The sequence below is a fragment of the Sebastes umbrosus genome, chromosome 7 (genome assembly GCF_015220745.1).
Source record: "Sebastes umbrosus isolate fSebUmb1 chromosome 7, fSebUmb1.pri, whole genome shotgun sequence".
Classification (NCBI taxonomy): Eukaryota; Metazoa; Chordata; class Actinopteri; order Perciformes; family Sebastidae; genus Sebastes; species Sebastes umbrosus.
Window position 1 is genome coordinate 28,705,952 of NC_051275.1, and position 20,727 is coordinate 28,726,678.

Sequence of the window (20,727 nt, forward strand, 5' to 3'; positions counted from 1 at the left end):
CTGATAAGAACAAGAAATCGAAGTCTGATGCACGTGAGGTTCTCTGTGAATATAATACAGTATAATATTCAGGTAGGGCTGTCACAATATCAGATTTTCACTACACGATTATCATGGCCAAAAGAATTCAGGATAATATTATTGTGATATCTAGAAAGTTTGAAAATAATAATAATGCTATCAGTCAGATTCATCTTTATCTTTGTTAATTGTGTATTTTGTCTCTTTTTTTGGCAAATGACTTGTCAGAGATCGCTGTGATGTTTCCTGTTCTTTCACTAAATGTTTCACCTTTGTGTCGATATGGTTTAGCTGCCTGTTAGACCTCCTCTCACATAACATTTAGTAAAAGTCCTCATATATATTTATCAATTTAAACATTGATAATAATTAATAATTTACATTTTGGGATTCAGGGACAAATCAGAGACTGTACCTTTAAATGCTAAAATTGTAAGACATTTTCATTGAGTTTTTCGTCGAGAATACCAAAATCGAGAGATACTAAAAGAGTCACACCCCTAATGCATGAATATATATATAAAATTATATTTATTAAAATATTTTATAGAAAAATACAGTATTTATTTACACAGATATCTATGCACAAAAGACATGTTTTCTCTCCCTGCTTGCACACATATGTTAACGTTTAAAACTAATCAACAGCTCACCACTACTGCTCTGCCAACATCTGAGGCATATGGAAAAGTAATTTATGTAAAATAAAAGTGGATTGGCTTCATCTTTATGAAAAACGGATTCTAACTGATTTCTGACTAAAACAAACAAATCTGAAGAAATAAGTTAAAAACTTACATTTCACACACTAGTCACAAGTCACAAAACTAGTGTCATAAATACAAAATGTAGTGGTTAAAGTACAAAATAGAAATACATAATAACACATGTAACCTGTCATGAAATGAAACGTGACCTCTGTGCAGCTGTAAAGCACTACTTTGTAGTGTTACGTCCTGCCTGCAGCAGCAAATGGGTTCACAACATGATAAGTTGGAAGATGTCTGGGACGTTTTCAGTAAAAGAAGTATAATAAGTACAGTAAATACTTCTCTGTGATTGTCTTGACTTTCCCTTCTGACATCAAAGTAAACCATTTTTAAAACAGTTTGGCCCAAGTCTGGCACGGAGCTCTAATCTATAAACTTTAAGTGCTTTAAACAAGTCTCACAGCCATATCTAATGTTGGAGGATAAAAGCCCTCAGCCCTCAAACAGACGTGTTGCTCCCTGAATTGCCATCTCTTCCTCCAATCACAGCAGAGGAGGTCGGACTTTCCCTGAAAACCTTTGCACTGAAAGTTTTTTTTTTAAAAGGAATGCATCCAAGAGGGCACGGGGACGCTCACATGTAAACGTCACAACGCTGACGTGTCACAGTCATTAATGCTCCAAAGTCCTCAGTGACAGTCACAGTTCAGACAGGACTGAACTGTGTGCCATGTCCTCAGTAATGATAGACTCTGATCTGGTTGTTATCGTCCAGGCCCAGCTGGACCAGGCTGCTCTTGGTTGGAGGAGCTTGATAGCGAGTGAACAGAGGTCTGGAAGGCGGGAGTTAAAGACAACGACGGGCACAACACTGTGTTCATAAAACTGTCTGACAAGTAATGGTCTATAACAGATGCATTGAGATGAGGTTGAAATCTAAACACTGGGTTGTGTGTTCTTTAAGTAGATTCAACCCAAGACTAATATGTATGTGTGTGTGTGTGGATGAGTACGTGTGATAGAAGGATACATGCTGGTGTCTTTCTTGCGCATTTCCAGCCACCTCTTGTTGCCGTCAATCAGCCCTTGCAGCCTCTGGCCGTCGACCTCCACTGACTTCTGCATGTACCGCAGGCTACGACCATGTTCACTGAGATACACACAGACACACATAAGTACATTTAAGACAGCGAGGATGTGTGTGTAATCTATAATAATAGCATGATTAAAGGTGCAGGTTACCTAGCAGGAGTGTATGATGGGTATGCGGAGGTCGTCCCCATGGGGCTGGAGGCGATCGGGTCCATAGCTGCTCCTGGAGAACAGAACAACAGTTCAGGACCAACAACAACTGATAAAAATCATTTTTTAACAAGTCACATTAATGGTGCTTCACTCAGTCTAAAGCTAAACGAGGCGTCTGCTGGCGTACTTGGGAATATCTGGCTCCATCGGCTGTTGATGAGATCGTCGGAAGCCCTCAGCCCGCTGCTGATGGGGGTACTGAAGAGAGGGGCGGCTGCGGAGGTGCTTTGGGGCACCCAGTGCCAGGACGGCTCTGAGAGCCTCATTGGGGGATGCGGAGCAGAGGTGAAGGTGGCGGTTGGGGTGGAGTGTGGTTGAGACAGAGGCAGAGGGAAGGCTGTGTAGGGTGTGGGGCTCTGCCTCTGGGCCAGTGAACCCAACGCACTCAGGACGGTGTTGAGCTGCCCTGAGATATGCTGCAGGGACTCTGCTAACTCCTGGACTTTGTCCGGGACAGTGAGATTACCTCCTGATGAGAGAGTGAGGGAGGAATGGAGATAAAGAGAGGAACAAACCATCAGTATGGCAGGGCATATCCGCAATATAGCAATAATAACTGTTGGTAAAACTATGAATGTGTGTTACCTGTCCCATCTGGTGGGTCCACAGTGCTGCTGAGGTCAGATTCAGTCACATCAAAGGTCACCTTCCTCTCTCCTGCCAGCCGAGACAGATCCTCAAACAGCGGCTGAACGGAGAGAGCAGAGAGGCAGAACTACAGATGTATTATATTTGTATAATTTTTGTTTATAGATTCGTTTTAAGCATCAATTTTCACCATCAGCTACGACTAAAGGTGCTGGTTGACTTCATGAAGTCACTGAAAATATAAAAGCACTTAACCAAAGTATCACTTTAACTGAGTGTATTGTAATGGGTGTTTTCTCCTGACCTCTTCAGCTATGGAGCTCTCTAGCTGCTGGAGTTGCTCCTCTTTCCTCCGCAGGAGAGTGTTTCCTCTCTGAACCGTCCGCTGCAGCTCCACCACGTTTCTGGCCTCCTGACAGAACGAGGGAAAGAAACCACCACTCAAAATCAACCCTGTCTCACGAATCGTCGCACCAACTATTATTCAGCAGGTGATGGGGTCACGCTCCTCCCTACCTGCTGGAGGTTTCTCATCATCTCCTCAGTCACCCCTCCACCCTGGTTGGGGTCCTGGGAGGAGCTGGTCTGGGCCGCCCGCAGAGCTGCCTGCCTCTCCATCAGCCGGCCGCTCTCCCTCTCCAGGAATTGTTTGGTTTTTTGGATGGATGCGCCATGCGAGGAGATGTAGCGTCGGAACCTGGACACACAAGAGGTGTGGGGATGAGGACCATGAATACCAAGTATGCAAGAAAATAACAGAAAAGGTAAACAGCATAAATCCAACAGAAAAAAAACAATTCAAGAATATGGTACAAGAACCCAAAAATGTTTATGGTTTAACAGTTGAAATAGTTCTTTGAGTATATTGATATATAAATAATATGTATCATAGTATTACTAGTGGTAGTCGTAGCATCATTCACAGTGCCATTTCAGTTTTTTTTCATCCTGATTACAGTTTCAGGGGAAGCACTACTTGTTATTGAGGCACTAAAATCACATATTGGAAGAAATATTGAATATTGGTGCATCAGCAACCACAACAACTTTGCATTGCTCAGAGGCCTGAAACAGACTTATAGTTCATCTGTACTCTATAAATACCAAATAACCATAATTGTGCTTTCACAACCACAAATGTATTCTGTTTCCTCTCCTTACTCGTCCATGCTGCTGTGGCTGTCAGGTACAGGGGAGAGTGGCGGCTCGTCCAGGTCTTCTACATGTAGCGATGAGTCTCTAATGTCACCGGGGGGCGCCGTCGCCTCTGCTTTCTCTGCCTTCTTTTTGTCCTGTTTCGGTTCTGGTCTGGGGGAGGCGCTCACTCCTTCGCTTTGCTCCAGCTCACTGATAAAGACCATAATAATAATCATTTTAAAAACAGGAACACTGGAAATAATTACATTCACCTCAGTTAAATAATGTCTGAAACTAAAGTAAACGCATAGGATGTCTTGTGTAGGAAACTATACCTGACTGTTCGAGTTAGACGATCGCATCTGTCCTGCAGCAGCGCCACCTTGCTCTCCAGTCGCTCCTTGTCCTCCTTGGTCCTCCTACTCTCTTCCCTGTCTCTGTGTCTCTCCACTCTCAGCCTCTCCTCCCCCTCCTTGGCCTCACTCCTCTCTTCCCTCGCTCTCTGGAGGAGTTCTCTGGCTTGATGTTTCTCCTCTCTCATCCTCTCCAGCTCCTCCGTCAGCTGGTCTCTCTCCTGGATCAGCCGGGGTATGGCCTGGACACACACAGGTGGGGAAATAGGGGGTTGATAGATGGACTAGTTGGTGAATAAAATCTCTATTTCATGAGGAAAAAGCAGGATGTCCCACCTCTATCTGTCTGTCCACTTCCTCCTCTTCCTCCCCAAGCTTCTTCCTCCTCCTCTTCAGATCTGCTGCCTGATAAGAGACAGAAACCATTAGTCCATGTTGTTTAGGTTAGTGTATTAATAGTACATACAGTATGGGATAGGAGACCTTGGTCTGCAGCATGGCCTCCTGGCTCTTCAGCTCTTTGACTCTCAGCTCCATCTGATCTGCCAGATCCTCCAGTTCTGACTCCTAGTAGAAGAAATACCACAGACTTATTCTCTGGAATAAAGGCTTCACTTTATTCTACCTCAATTTGGTGAGCAAAATATAATTTATATATATATGTATAACCTAAAATGATTGAGATCAGCCCTACTTGAAAGGCAGTGTCATGACACCACTAGTTCAGCACTGCACTGTTAAGTAAATGTGTGTGTCTGTCTGGTCTCACCTTGCGTGAGTGCGTCAGCTGTGTCTTTTGTATCTGAGTGTTGAGCTGCAGGCGGAGTTTCTCCAGTTCGATGGCGTGCGAGGCCTGAAGATGCTCTCTGTCGTCCTGCAGACTAGAAAGCAGGCGCGCCCTCTGACCAGTCTCCTGCAACACAAAAACGCACAAACACAACATTTATCATCAATTTTCATTTTCAGGCTGAAGTTCTTTGTTGGTGCCTGCTGGAAACAAAAATATGGCACATTCATTTAAACTAGGGCTGTCAAAGTTAACACGATAATAACGCGTTAACGCAAATTCTTTTTAACGCCACTAATTTCTTTAACGCATGAACGCAACTTGCGTTCTTTAGATGTAGTGGGCTCAGTTTAATGCTAGAGTGAAGATACTGGCATCATATGAAACTAGAAAACCTAAAGAATTCATTGGTACCAACCAATGTTTTTGCCTGTTGGGCTTGAGTTTACCATGCTATGATTTGAGCATATTTGTTATGCTAAATGCAGTACCTGTGAGGGTTTCTGGACAATATTTGTCATTGTTTTGTGTTGTGAATTGATTTCCAGTAATAAATATATACATACATTTGCATAAAGCATCATATTTGCCACCTCCCATGTTGATAAGAGTATTAAATACTTGACAAATCTCCCTTTAAGGTACATCTGAACACATGAAAAATGTGTGATTAATTTGCGATTAATCGTGTTTAAATATTGTAATCGTTTGACGGCCGTAATTTAAACATATTCTACTGTTTCCACTAATACAAGAACAGGGTGAGGGCATGTAAATGCTAAACCCTCTGACCTCGTCCAGGTATTTCTCTCTGATGCTGTTTATCTCTCTCCTGTGGTCCTCTCTCAGCTGCTCCAGCTTCCTCTCGTGATCACGCTGCACTTCATCCCGCACTTCCTGAAGAACATCAGCCAGCTGACAACAGTGACAGTGAAGGTCAGTTTACAGCACAACAAGTTATATTCCAGTGAAAATGTTCTACACATGATGATGTAATTTTATGTGTCCTGTAGTCTAATAACCTCTCGGTGGTACTCTGACAGCTGCTGTTCAGGACGTGGACTCATGAGCTCCCTCCTCCTCTCTGGGATTTTGACCTTTATAGAGATAAAATAGTGCAAACAGAGACAGACACACATAAGGACAGATCATTAATCTGTGTTCCTCAAGTCCAATGACACCATGTACCACAAACAAAGTCGTCTGGTTCTCGTGGTGTCCTATCATACTCAACTATACAGTAGCACCAACAATTTATTTCCAAAATGGGTGTTAAATGCAGATTTTCATGGATTGTAACAGAACATATGTTGGTAAGACACCATCAGAACCAAGAATTCCTGCTCTTGCTGAACTGTACTGAAGAGTGTGACAGCAGGGTGAGTCAATAGATTTTGTGTAACACAACGTGTTGCGTCCTGCAAAGTTGGCTTCATGATGTGTTTTTACATATGGAAGCTGTCATCCAGGTTAATATGCCAACCTGCAAACATCACGCGGGTCAAGAACTCTATGAGTCATTTGTTTTTCACTTCAGATTGCTTAATAACAGTGACACTATTTGAATTTTGCTATTTGTTCAACAGATGTTTGTCGAGCTATTTGTTGTTCCTAGTGTTTGTGCATTTGTGCTAGGCATTCATTTATATTTTCATGCGTTTTGCAACCAAAATCGAAAGTGTTTCACAATCCAGTCACTCTGTTTCCCTGGTAACCCTGAATGTTTGCTAATACCTGGAAAAATCATTAACATCCCACAAGTTTCTTATGTAATGGAAACGTTGTTCACTGCTCAAGTGAATAGGACGGAGCTTAGCTACGACTAGGCAACGGGAGATATTTCTAGTTTGCTCAGCTCATAGAACCCTTTGCCCAAAGAACGTATGTTACCAAGAACTGGAAGTCAATTGTTGGTTCCAGTGCAACATCAGCACCCAGCAGCAAAGCTACGCTTCCACCATTTTGGACTGAAAGCGACTACCGGACGGCAGTAAAACTATAAATGTAAAAACTAAATTATTTATATTTTATTGTCATATTCTGCCGAATGGCCTTTGTTGAACAATAAAATATTATAAATATAATAAGCGTTTTCAATCCAAAATGGCGGCAGCGGCTGTGTAAATAAAACACCAAAGTTTCATCTACTATTGTTCAACACACTCATGGTGCCTTATGGCGCCTCCAAATGAAACTCGTGAGCTCGTGTTTACAACATGGGAAGTCGTGTACACGATATGCTCGGCGTTCGAGTGGTTAAGTCCTGAAAAACGCCGCTGCTAAGCAACGGCAATATCAACGTTACTGTCGGTGTCTAGAAGCCACAGAGATTAACAATTTGGCAAGCTAGCAAGTGGGTAACATAATGTAGTAAATGCAAAGGCATGATGACAGAGGAAAAATATGAGGCCGTTGGGAATATAAACGTTTTCCTCAGACATATAAAGTTACGAAGAAAAACGATATATGACTAAAATTAAAATATATTCACTTATTATGTACCGAAAAATGAACTTCCATGACCTCCGCCATTTCTGACAACGTCAACAAACATGACAGAAGTCGTAAACTCGGAGCGTTCAGAAACTTTCTACTTGTTGTGAACACCACAAGAGATGGGCGTTCATATGGACTCATCTCGTGAACACGATAAACGTCGTGTTTACCGTGTTCACGGGTATGGAATTTGTAGGGTTGACAAACAGTACACATGATTTGACAGTATGTTTAACAACAAGACTAGCTTTAGCTAGACTAAATAAAACGAGCCCGGCACAAGCAGGCCAGCATCACCTCGTGTTTCAGAGAGTTCAGCTTCTCCTCCCTCTCTCCCTGGATTCTCCTCCTCTCCGCCTGCAGCTCCTCTTCCGACTCCGCCCTCAGACGCTCGGTGTCCTTCCTCTTCTGGGCCTCCAGTCTGTCGCACTCCGCTGCTCGCTCTTCCTCTAGAGTGATGCGTAACTCCTTCAACATGACCTCGCTCTCCTCCCTGAGCACAGGACGCACATATCAGTGTTATACGTAATTAAATGCAAAGTGATTTCAGTTGATTTGCAAGGCTCATATTCCATAAAGCAGGAGCTCTCAATTGTTTTAATGTCTAATACAGTGTGTCTGACCTGAGTTGGTGTTGCTGCCTCTCCCTCTTCCCGTGGGCAGACTCTCTGAGCTCCTCCAGCGTCCTATCTGACTCCTCATTCAGCCTGGCCTCCTCCTCTCTCCTCTTGGACAGGAGACGCTGCTGCAGAGCCCTGGGGAGACACGTATACATTTATGGATGAAGAAATTGTTCTAAAAGTGAAATGTAGGTGTGTTTAGGTGGTATAAGGTGTAATACTTTCCATGCCTACCTCAGTCTTTCCTCGCTCTTCTCCTTCAGCTTCCTCTCCTCCTCCTCCTCCTCTCTCCTCAGCTCCTCCTGGAGGAGACGCATTCTCTTCTCCTTCTCCTTCATCATATCCTCCCTCTCGTCCTCCACATCTCGATCAGTCTTCCTTTTCTCCCTCACCTCCTTCCTCTCTCTCAGACTCCTCTCCTCTCGTTCTGCCCTCTTCCTCTCCTCCTCCTCCTCCTCCTCTTTCTTCCTCCCTTTCTGGATTCTCCAGCTTGGCTCTTCTTCCCGTGGGCTCTCATGGTTTTGTAAGGGGAGTTCAGCGTCTTCGTGTTGAGTGTTGGAGGTGCGGACCAGCCGACCTCTGGAGGTCTCAGGCCTTTGTAGCCCCGGAGACGTGCCGAGGTTTTCAGTTTTTAGACGGAGCCCGACACCTTGCTCTGAGTGGGACGGGCTGGAGAGGGAGGGCGAAGGGCTGGACTGATGGAGGACGAGTCGGTCAACTTTCGGAGCTGGAGGTTTGTCTTTGCCAGCAGCCTGCAAATGCCTGAAGAGGGAGAAAGGTGTTAAACATATGCTGCGTTCCATTTACACCAGAAATCGGAAGTTGGAGATAGGAATGACGTCACACCTGAGTTGACCGCGTTCCAGTACAACAATCGGAAAACTTTATGGGGTTTGCTAAAGCCAGGTTAGCCATTGTTAGCCATACCAGTTGATAACAACGCATTACTCCAGTATTTTGCTCATACAAACACTGAAGCAACATGTCCACAGATAGAAGTTGGACAGTACTGTGTGTACGACTGATTTAGAGACACAAATAAGACAGAAGTAATAATAAACGGTTTATTACTACAGCTTTTTTATTGCTGATGCACAGAGCATCTTGGATTTTGACGTCGAGGTTGGTGAAGTTCCTCTGACTTTCCAAGTCAGAAATCCGACTTCAGGGGGCGTTCCAGTTGAATCTGGAAATTTCCGACTTCCCTGTTCAAATGAAACTCAGCATATTTTATTAATGGACAAGTTGTGTATATTTCCTGAATGTCCATGTCCTTATTTTGACGCAGTAGCTGCATGTTTCACCAACATAAATTTAATAGTTGGGACTTTTACAAAGTTAATGTTTGGCACCTGATTTTTACAATTTCACAGCTGAAATCACTGTGAAAATGATAACTGATGAATTTTTGGGTTATGATGGAATAAATGGATCAAAAATTAACTTCCAATTCCTTGTGAGACCCTTTTCAAGACCTGCCGAGGACACACTTCTTCAAGAGATGATGCAACTGAGCACAGCAGCTGTTTTCCAGGAACAATATCAAAACAACAACAAACCTCTTGGCAGTCTCTGCCTTCTTTGTCTTCGCTTCCCCTCCATTCTCCTCTTCCTCTTTTGTTTCCTCTTTGCCGTCTCTCTCCAGTGGACTGACGGCGGCAGACAGGTCGTCGATGTCCAGAACCTTCTCCGACAGCTTTAGGATACAAAACCAGAACCGTTACAAAAACAGGTTGACAATAAGCAGTTGAACGAATGACTGGGTGCCACACTGCATGATCAGAGTACCTTGACATCTATGGAGGATGAAGCCTCCTCAATGTTCTCACTGGCCTCAGACTCCTGCAATAACAAACAAAAACCCTCAACGAATGAACTCACGTAAACAAAATTGCACAAGCGACACTAAACATCCAAGCATGCTGTGTTTTCTAAAGACACACACACACACACAGCATATGGCAAAAGCAGAGCCTACATGCAAACACAAGCGTGGCCGGAGAGCTGGCAAGGCAAACTGTAAAATCAGTCTGTAATCTAAGCAAGCAGACTCTGTAAAGTGGGGGAAGCGATGGCGGGAGATGAGAGTCCTGTGTCTGGTCAAATTGCTTGAAATCACCCGCCAATCTAAAAGCAGACAGACTACCAAAAGCCTGCACTGTTGATGTGGAAAAAGGGGATCAGAAGTTTCCAATCCAGTCCTCAGGGGCTCAAATGGATTGTCCTTTCACCAAATGATAGTCCAGTGTGTGCGAGCGATGATGTTCAGGCTGGGAGCCCCTAAGGCAGTGGATTCTGGGAGCTACATGCACCTGCTTGCAGCATACTTGCCAACCCTCCCGATTTTCCCAGGAGACTCATCTCTGTTCTTGCCGTCCCCCGGTTTCCTCCCGGGGTCACCATTCTCCCGCATTTCTCCCGATTTATGGCAATTTTTCACACCTTTTTCTCCTTTTCGTTATCTCAACATGTTTCTGGCACTGTCAGATCTGGCAATATCAGAGCAAAGTTGTTGTGGCGTGGCGCAAGCCATTGGAAATACCGGGTTTCAGAGCGCAGTGGTGCCGTTGTCACATCGTGTCTAAAAGGGCCTTCAGTGAGTGAGAGAAGGAGAGGGAAATGGAGAGTACTGAGAGAAAAAAATACTCACGCAGGAGCAGAAAATGAATGAATGAAAACTGATGAATATTAGCCTAGTTTATACCAGAAATTCACAGAAGTTCACGCCAAATTATTCAGTTTTCCTTCCTGACAATTAAAAGTAAAATCAAAAGTTGGCCTATGCAGTGTACTTATTATTTTGTTATTTTCATTCTTTAAAAGTCACTAGAATGCAGGAAACAGTCTCTGAAACTCAAATTCTGGGGGACGACCACCAGACCTCCCGTTTTGGTTTTGAAATCCTCCCTACTTTTGAGGTCTCAAGGTTGGCAAGTATGGCTTGCAGAGATCAGGCAGGATCAGGGTCGGGGTCGGGTAGTGAATGGTGGGAGAGGGGGGGTGTAAGCACACAGAGGCAACACCGAACCCTACCTCTGCAGGAAGGGGGGATTTTTTTGTCACATTCTCCATCTTGCCAGTTTTTCTCTTTTGGTCAAGCGTTTTAAGGTCACTCGGCATCGTCTCCTTGCTTTGCTTTGCTGGTTGGTCCCAAGACGTTTCAGTCTCAAAGACCTCCACGACTTCCTCCTCATCCTCCGATGCAGTTTGGGGCTTTGAGGCATCTGATTCGTTGTCTCCTTCCAGTCTCTCTAACACCTCCTCGTCACTCTCTGACAGCTTCCTCTGACTCAGGGAGCATCTCTCCAAGGCCTCATCGTTCTCCTCCTCCTCCTCCTCCTCCCCCTCCTCCTCCTCCTCCTCCTCCTTCTCTTGCTCTCTTTCGCTATTTACCTCCTCCTCCTCTTCCTCGCTCTCATCCCGCCCTTCTTCGTCATCTACGCTTCCCTCAAGCTCATCCCTCTCTTTGTCATCTTTCTCACTCCCTCCACCTCGATCACTTTTGAAGCATTTCTCCACAACTTCCTCGCTACCTTCCTCAAATTTCTGTTTTTCTTCTTCCACTTGCATCTCCTCTTTCTCCTCCGTTAAACTCTCCACTGCCTCGTCACTCTCTACGTTCTCTTCTTTGTCTTTGGTCTTAACGCAATTTTCCTCACCTATGTCTTCATCAACGCCTTCACAGCATTCCTCCTCTACCTCATCGCTCTCTAATTCCTCCTCTTCTTTCTTGCTCTCTATAGACTTTTTACTTCCTCCCTGCTCCTCCTCCATCTCTTCTTTGCTTTTTCTCTCATCTGCTTCCTCGTCCTGTGCCTCTCCATCTTCCAGCTCATTTCCTACCTCTCCTTTCTCCTCCGTCCCTCCCTCCTCTGCTTCCCCTCCTCCTTCATCCTCTCCCTTCTCTCTCTGAACATCCTCCTCCTGCACCTCTTCCTTCTCCTCCGTTAAACTCTCCACTGCCTCGTCACTCTCTACATTCTCTTCTTTGTCTTTGGTCTTAACGCAATTTTCCTCATCTATGTCTTCATCACCGCCTTTGCAGCATTCCTCTTCTACCTCATCACTCTCTACTTCCTCCTCTTCTTTATTGCTTCCTATAGACTTTTTACTTCCTCCCTGCTCCTCCTCCATCTCTTCTTTGCTTTTTCTCTCATCTGCTTCCCCGTCCTGTGCCTCTCCATCTTCCAGCTCATTTCCTACCTCTCCTTTCTCCTCCGTCCCTCCCTCCTCTGCTTCCCCTCCTCCTTCATCCTCTCCCTTCTCTCTCTGAACATCCTCCTCCTGCTCCTCCTCCACCACCTCATTTAACTCTTGTTCAGGACGTGCCCCCTCCTTACTGACATGGTTTCTGCAGCCCGCAAGTGAGGTCAGGCGGAGGTGGCGGCCCCTCACAGAGTCCTAGGTGAAGGCGGGGAATAGGAAGAAGAGTTCATCCGTCCCAGACAGAGGCACAGTGGAAGGCGTGCAGAGACAAAAGGGAGAGAAAGGACGGAGGAAGGCAGGTGAGGGAAGGAGGCAGACAAAAAGATTGTGACCTCCACTGAAAGACGGTTGGGGGGGGGTGATGATCTTGACATGCAAAACCGACGGATCGGGCATTTCACTGGGACAAAATGAGTAAAATAAATAAATAAAAACATGCATGTTTGCATAGAAAAACATACACATTGACTTGTTTTGGGTCTCTCTCACACTCAAACACAGTCACACACACAGGAGCAGGAGCAGTTTGATAAATGTGATTTCCTTGTTTCAGCGTTTCTCCTCCAAAAAAGCCAAAATGTATAGAAGAAATCACTGAATCGATATGCATTAGTTCTACTAAATCATTGGGACATTGTGTAATTGTGCATTACCAACTTTCATTAGTAGGTAATGTAAGAAATTCATAAATTAGGACAGACTTTTCTCAGAATCCAACGGCAGTCGTGAGGAGTTGTACTGGTCTATCCCAATGGGGATGAATATATAAGAGGGAAATTATAGTTTTGACAGTGATGACACATGCTCCTGATATCTAGTTTCAGACAGCAAAGCAGTAACAGTGACAGTAGGAGGACAGCAGGACAAAGAGGAAGACACAGTGACAGCCGTGCCCGTAGGACAGATCCCAGCAGCACAGCAGCTACACCAACACGTCCCGGGTCACGGCGCAAAAGGTGAGAGGTTTAAAGGTCAAAGAGGTCACACGAGACAAAGAGAAGGAATAACAGATGGTTTAGAATCACAGTTCCATGAGACAACAAGAGAAAGTCCACTATCCGTGATAGAAACAAGTAGGCCTGCCCCAAACTACAAAATATATGTAGCATCTATATCACACATTATAAAGTTCTTATTATTAATTCAGGGGAGATACCCCAGGCAAAACATTGTTTTTCATGCATTAATCTATTTTGAGATGTTGGGCTATTTTGCTTCCATAAAATGTCTTCTTTCAGACTAGTGGAAAAAAAACATTCAAAATACACATTTAGGGGTTTATTTTACTACTTTGTCTATTTGTGTCTGTAGATTTCTCCTAAATTCACTAAAAGTTAACATTAGATAATGCCTCATTTGCATATTTAAACATAACATTTCAGAAAACTTGTAATACAAAAAAAGAATTGTCCTAATGTAAGTAATCAACTGGAGAAGTTTCATGTTGATATCTATTAGTTAATTGTTTTATCCTATTCACCTGTGGTGTCTTGTAAATGTATGTTATTTTTACAATACATATCTTTAAAGACAGTTTTCTTAAAATGATTTTTTCTCAGACTCTGAGCCAGAAGTCTCCACTTCAGTAGCACTTACATACACCAAACTTTCCAGTTTCATTCCTATCTATATTCTGAAGGTTTCTACTGAGGGGTTTGTTCATACATCATTCATAGCCTGATTTATAGAACATTTTAATCCTAAAAACGTGGCAATTTGTTTTGTTTTTTTTATGGCTTTTGACAGTATTTCATGATTTATGGAGAGATAAAAACAGATATTCAAAATCCCCCTCTGTAAAAACATTTCACTCTAATATGTCAACAAAATAAAACAAGAATTTTGAACCTGGCTTCATCTAATGTTCAGATTTCTGTTCTGGAAATGTATGCACATTAGCAGATATTTAATAAGATAATGCCTCATTTCAATATTTAAACTTGAAAAATTTCTGAAAAGGGCATGGAGTTACAAACAGTACATGGTACACAGAAATGGCAGAGAGAGCAAGAAAGACAAAAACAAAGGTGAGAGCCACTGTGGCCTTGGCCGTGTGTGTGTGTGTGTGTGTGTGTGTGTGTGTGTGTGTGTGTGTGTGTGTGTGTGTGTGTGTGTTTTACCTGTTGGGATGGAGGTTCAGGGCTGTGGTCTCCAGATAGAGCCAAGTCCTGCAACTCTGGCTCTGTTCTCTCCTCAGCTGGAGCTCCACCACTGGCTTCACTGTCCTAGAGAACACACACACACACACACACACACACACACACATAAACGTTAAAACCTTCCACTGGAACTTATAAACCATTAAATATCTAACACATTTATTTCTTAGGGAATTATCGTCCTGAAATATATCAGTATCAGTATAAGCCTGCAACAGCTGGTCTCATTTTCTCTTATTAGAAGATTTATTTTACGAAGACGTGGAATAGAATCAGTGCTGTCTACCTCATACTGTAGGCCTCCTCCAAGGGCATCCAGGTCGAGATGAAGGTTCTTCAATAACCGGTCTGAACCACGAGGACTTGACTGTAAAAGTGACAACATCTGGTTTGATAGGGACATAAAGTATACATCATCTTGCACTTGTTTTTAGGGTTGTACTGCACCTCATTATCTGAGATTTTATCATCATCGTCATCATCATCAAAGCCAGGCAGAGCGAGAGACACCCTCTCCTCCTGCCTGCTGCCCAGAACACTCGATGTTCCACTGCTCCGAGGGGCCTGACAGAGAAAGAGATTACATATAGTATTGTGTACAGTGGAATGGTTTGAGAGAGGCTACAAATGCAATAGTGTATCATCAATGCACCCCAAGGGATTTCTTTAGGGGCTCCAGTCCTCCGGAGCTGCCGAGGGACCGCCGGAGAGGAGGGGCAGAACCAGGCAGTGGACCGGGGACATCCAGACCTCTCAGAGGGGCCAGGCTGCCCAGCGGGGATGGTAGCGGTCCCAGGGATGAACTCAGTGCCTGTAGGAATACAGAAACAGTAGGAGAAGTAAGCATCTGGAGTGAAAAACATTAAAAACATTTAAATAATTAACTACATTTACAATCCCCACTAGGGCTGCTTTTCGGTATAGGTGATTTTTCACTAAAGAAAACATACTTATCAATATTATATTCCATTTCTGCCAATAAATCCCCCTAAATGTTACACACTGGTCCTTTAAAGTGAAGCATTTCTCCCACAAAACTAAAATATAACAACCACTCACTCCAGGAGTCTTGAGCGGCTCCTTCTTCTTTTTCTCTTTCTTCTCCTTCTTTTCTTTCTTCTTCTTCTTGTCCTTGTCCTTCTTCGCCCCCGTGCCTCCTGCGACGGCGGCCGTGAGCTGGACGCGCTCACGCTCCTGGGCCACCAGGCCGCGGTAGTGCTCGTCGCAGGGGTGATCCCAGGTGGACTGGCCCGAGGAGAAGTTGAAATAGTAGATGTCCCCCGTCACATCCTGGCTGTGGGGGAGGAGGGGGGAGAGGAGGGGAGTCACTTCGGCACCTCCAAAAAAGGCCCAGGAAAGAGAAGGACAGATGATGGGAGGATGGGTAGGTGAACAGAGAGATGTCACCTGAAATTGAATGCTGCACCAAATGAACTATATCATTTTATATAACCATATCTCAGAGATTTGTTGGGCCATGAAAAATTAAAGCTGCTTCCTAAGTTTTCATAGTGATGATGACTGTGCATTTTAGTTGAGTTAAAGGTGCTTTATACAATATTCAGAGCATTAATATAGCAGTAAACAACTATTTGCTATGTAAAGATATAGAGGAGTAATGTCTACCTGAGCAGAGAACGAAGTCGCTCTCCCTCTGTGCTTTTAGTACATGTTCGTGTATGTGAGCGTGCCCGACTGGCATTATTTCACTGCAACTGACATGATGTTGGAGCAAAAGAAGGTTGCTATGCATCTCCACCCTCAGGTGTCAAGAACAGACCTTCATCCTTGATTAGCTCCAAGGACACAAACACTCCTACATTACTGTCCAATACACTATAGGGCTGCAACTAACGATTATTTTCATTGTCGATTAATTATTTTCTCAATTAATCAATTAGTTGTTTGGTCTATAAAATGTCAGAAAATGGTGAAAAATGTCCATCAGTGTTTACCAAAGCTCAAGAGGACGTCCTCAAATGAGTTGTTTTGTCCACAACTCAAAGATATTCAGTTTACTGTCATAGAGGAGTAAAGAAACCAGAAACAAATCACATTTAAGAAGCTGGAATTTTGACTTTATTTTCTTTAAAAAATTACTCAAACCGATGAATCGATTATCAAAATAGATGGCGATTAATTTGATAGTTTACAACTAATTGATTAATCGTTGCAGTTCTAAATTACACTCCAGTAAATCGAACTTGCTGTGGGGAGTGCTGTGCTTGTATCTCTGGTGCCTCATTAAGGATCACCAAGACTGTTAACAGAAACTTTCAACTCTAATCAAGAGTAATAGAAACCCACTGTGACACCACAGCCTCCACACCAAATATGATTTCATAATAATACATCCATTGCTGCAAAACCGCAGCAAATCTTCTCTAGCCAGCCTGTCTCCCCTCACTTACCAAGGTTTCCACTCGGGAGGCAGAGGGGCAACGATGCCTTCCCTGGCCAGCCACAGGAGCTCCGGCTCACCGTCGGGATCAATGCCAATCTCTCTTGCGTACTCTTGGATCTCTGATGAGAGAGAGAGAGAAAAGTAGTAGTAGTAAATTATACAAAACAACACATGAGATTATAGAAGGATATAAGAGTTGAGGAGGGGATGAAAACTCAATAAATAAAACTATTTTAACGCTGCAGGTTTTCCATACTGCTGCTGCCAGGAATGATCATTATCTATCATCAGTAATCATTATACCTGTGTAAACCATGTAGTAAATATTTTATGTGATGTATACGTAATCAAGGCACAGTGAGGCAATCACATCCGTAAGGGCAGCCATACCCAGGTTACACTTTTCAATTTTCAATTTTTACACGTTTATTAAGTTCAGTGCAGGGTTAACATCAAAAACACATACAATTACTCAACACACGATTACATGTAAAGATTCAGGTTCCCATTAAAATTCCATAGCAATCTTTTCATAATTAATATTTTCCACCAAAACAGATCATACAGACTATACATTATCAAAAAAGGTCAAGAACAATGGAGTTTTAGGAACTTTCCACAATGACAGTTTTCTTTTTTCTGTTGTTGACTTATCTTTTAACATATAGTCATTGAAGACGTTCAACATAGATCTCACAACAATTTTATGTGGGACACAATACTTTCTCATAACCCAAACATTTCTTGCTTTCCATAGACTTTCTTTTACACAGTTAATGATAGCCCACCGTTTATCTACCTTAACTGTAGGATTTTTTTTGCATACCATGCAATAAGCTATATCTTCATAACACACAGGTATTCTATACAAAGCTTGCAGCCATGGTGACACGAGTAACCAGACCGCTTTAGCAGTTGGACATGACCAAAACAGATGTTTTATAGTGATGTGTCGGTTGCGAACGAGTCGGCTTTTTGAGCCGGCTCTTTTAAGTGAACGATGGGAGCCGGCTCCCGTCCGAGAGACGTTTTTTTTTTTTTTTATTAATTCAAGGCGGAATGATGGTACGATCTTCTCCGCGCCAAGGGCACTTCATGCACTGACTGTGACTGGATGTTGTGTTAATGACGTCCCTGCGACCAATCAGGTAATGACAAACAAGGATCATACCATCAAGCAGGGAGGGACGGGGGTGCGCGGCGCGCTGACGGTCTACAGGTACAGAACAGGAGGGAGAGGAGGAGAGAAAGAGAGAGAGGAGTGCGGTGCGCGAATAGCAGAGAAGATGAGTGACAGTTGGAAACGAAGCAGCATGTAAAATTACGGTATTCTGGAAATTATAATGTTTAGTATAATTATATTGAACTAATTTAATTTATTTTACTAATCATAGGTCAAAACTGTGCTAAATTTGGCTGACTTATAAAAGGCAGAAGTGGTAAAACGAAGAGCCGTTTGGGAGCCGAAAGGGCCGGCTCTTCTTGGTGAGCTGAGCCAAATGATCTGGCTCACTAAAAAGAGACGGAATTCCCATCACTAATGTTTTACCCAGGTTACAGCCATCACCACTGTGTACCTTGTTCAGAGGGTGTATAGCTCTCATCATAGTCCTCCTCAAGGATCAGCTGGTCTCCTATGAGAGCAGCTGCAGTCATGGTTACTGCAAGAGAAATGCAAAACAGGGTGAATGGCACAAGAAAGAGAGAGAAGACAGGCTGTGTCAGCTCTGTCCACAGAGACAGGTGGAGACAGAGCATCATTTCCTTCTACAATGTAGTACATATGAAGAAATTAGAAAAAAATTCTTTACAAAAATTATATGTAAACTCCAAGATTTTGATTCCCTCTCTGACCAAACTAAAATACAACATCTACTTGGAGAAAATAGTGTCATCGCCATAGAAGCTGCAGGATATGTCAGTGTATGTCACAGCCTAAGAGACAACCACAACAACAACACATAATAGATGTAACTCACACTCTGCCTTTTGTTTACTCCTCTACTTCATGGGTTGTTTTTTTGTGTTGTTTTATACATTTATTCTTTGATATTGCAATATATTGTTATTAATTGTTTTTATTTTTTTGTTTGTTTTATTGACACAACAATCTTTATTGTTGTCTTCCACTTACATGCATGTTCTTTTTAAATATCTATATATTGTAGTGTGCTTAATGAATTGTATATATATATATATATATATATATATATATATATATATATATATATGTTTTTATTTTTATTTTGTTCTTTTTATTTATTATTGAATTGACGCTTTGGCAATATTGTTCACCTGACAGTCATGATCAATAAAGAAAATTGAATTGAACTGAATTGAAAATTGAGAGAGGTGCTTGTCACAGCCTAAGAGACAACCACAACAACAACACATAATAGATGTAACTCACACTCTGCCTTTTATTTACTCCTCTGCTTCATGGGTTTCTTTTTTTTATTTATCCTTTGATATTGCAATATATTGTTATTAATTGTTTTTTTTATTGACACAAAAAACATTAATTACTTCTTTATTGTTTTCTTCCATTTACATGCATGTTCTTTTTTAAATATCTATATATTGTAATTTGCTTAATGAGTTGTATATATGTATATTGCAATATATTGTTATTAATTGTTTTTTATTTGTTTTATTGAGACAACAAACATGAATTACTTCTTTATTGTTTTCTTCCATTTACATGCATGTTTTTTTAAATATCTATATATTGTAATTTGCTAAATGCATTGTATATATATATACTGTATATATGTATATATATATATGTTTTTGTCTTTATTTTGTTTCCTTTTTTTATTTTTATTTATTATTGAATTGGCAATATTGTTCACCTGACAGTCATGCCAATAAAGCAAATTGAGTTGAATATAGGATACTGTATATGCAGACAACTACAACAAGTTGACAACAAAAGACTTCTTGATTTGTGAGAGAAGATTTTAACTTGCTATAATGCTCAGCTAATAATATTAACACTTCTTGAATGTAGTACAAAGAACAGCTAGGGCTAATTAAACATTTCTGAAGCCTTTGATAAACAGTTAGGCCACATTAGCATCTCTATAAACACACAAATATCGACGTGAAATCATTTTAAAGACAGAAATGTGTGGGACAGCTAAGCTAATTAAGCTAGCATCTCAGCTAACTGAACGTTAGCTCAGCCAGATAAGTAGTTAGAGAACAGCTTATTGGTGATGAGTTATTTACCTTACAGACTTTTAATCGTTCTCTCATTAGCCTCTGTGGCGATACCGACTAGTTGTCAGTAGTTTAACGCAGACATTGTGAACGCAGAAGAGGAGAAAGACACGAAAGTTACAGCTAACAACGACTTCTCCATCTCCAAGGACGCTTCAACCGCTTCCTGTTGACGATGGAGACGTGGCTCTGATTGGCTGAGCCACATGAGGCGTTCAGGTGTCCTCGTAATCTCCTAATTAATTTTTTATTTATTTGCACATAATATGTGCAAATAAATTAAATTAATTATACTTCTACTCCTCCAGAGGGAAATATTGTACTTTTCACTGCACTACATTTGTCTGACAGCTTTAATTACTTTACAGATTTATATTTTGTATTAATAATCTGAATCAATTAATAAATTATGATGTATTATTGTAGATTAAGCTGCCCAGCAGTTATTTAAAATTTCCCTTGCCATAACCAGCTGCAATATTAATGTGATGTATACAGTAATGCATCAACACTTATAATCATATATATATATATATATTATTCTGACATTGGCCATTCTGCATAATAATAAGTACTTTTACTTGTGATGCTTTTACTCAAGTAAGGTTTTGAATGCAGGACTTTTACTTGCAACAGAGTATTTCTACACTGTGGCATTACTACTTTTACTTAAGTAAAGGTTCTGAGTACTTCTTCCATAACTGGCAACACATAAACAT

General features: G+C 42.1%; 1 protein-coding gene across 4 annotated transcripts; it reads right to left on the bottom strand.

Annotated features, from left to right (window-relative positions):
- Nucleotides 1-532: 532 nt before the first annotated feature.
- On the bottom strand, nucleotides 533-20,219 carry LOC119491172 (centrosomal protein of 164 kDa-like). 4 transcript variants are annotated; one of them, XM_037774885.1, is made up of 29 exons: nucleotides 20,018-20,219; nucleotides 18,364-18,447; nucleotides 16,794-16,905; nucleotides 15,442-15,676; nucleotides 15,035-15,193; nucleotides 14,830-14,946; nucleotides 14,669-14,749; nucleotides 14,344-14,448; nucleotides 11,948-12,418; nucleotides 11,051-11,587; nucleotides 9,806-9,859; nucleotides 9,577-9,713; nucleotides 8,252-8,779; nucleotides 8,021-8,152; nucleotides 7,695-7,890; nucleotides 5,924-5,998; nucleotides 5,694-5,816; nucleotides 4,884-5,027; nucleotides 4,598-4,681; nucleotides 4,451-4,519; nucleotides 4,097-4,356; nucleotides 3,786-3,971; nucleotides 3,141-3,321; nucleotides 2,929-3,033; nucleotides 2,622-2,724; nucleotides 2,164-2,505; nucleotides 1,974-2,046; nucleotides 1,762-1,881; nucleotides 533-1,564 (listed from the first exon to the last, which is right to left on the bottom strand). In XM_037774885.1, the coding sequence occupies exons 2-29, from the start codon at nucleotides 18,440-18,442 to the stop codon at nucleotides 1,468-1,470; spliced, it is 4,905 nt and encodes a 1,634-aa protein (XP_037630813.1). In that variant the 5' UTR covers nucleotides 18,443-18,447; nucleotides 20,018-20,219; the 3' UTR covers nucleotides 533-1,467. The 4 variants fall into 4 exon arrangements, with proteins under 4 accessions (XP_037630813.1, XP_037630814.1, XP_037630812.1 ...); XM_037774886.1 differs by having other exon boundaries at nucleotides 2,929-3,036; nucleotides 15,442-15,719; XM_037774884.1 differs by having other exon boundaries at nucleotides 534-1,564; nucleotides 2,929-3,036; nucleotides 20,018-20,218.
- Nucleotides 20,220-20,727: the final 508 nt, after the last annotated feature.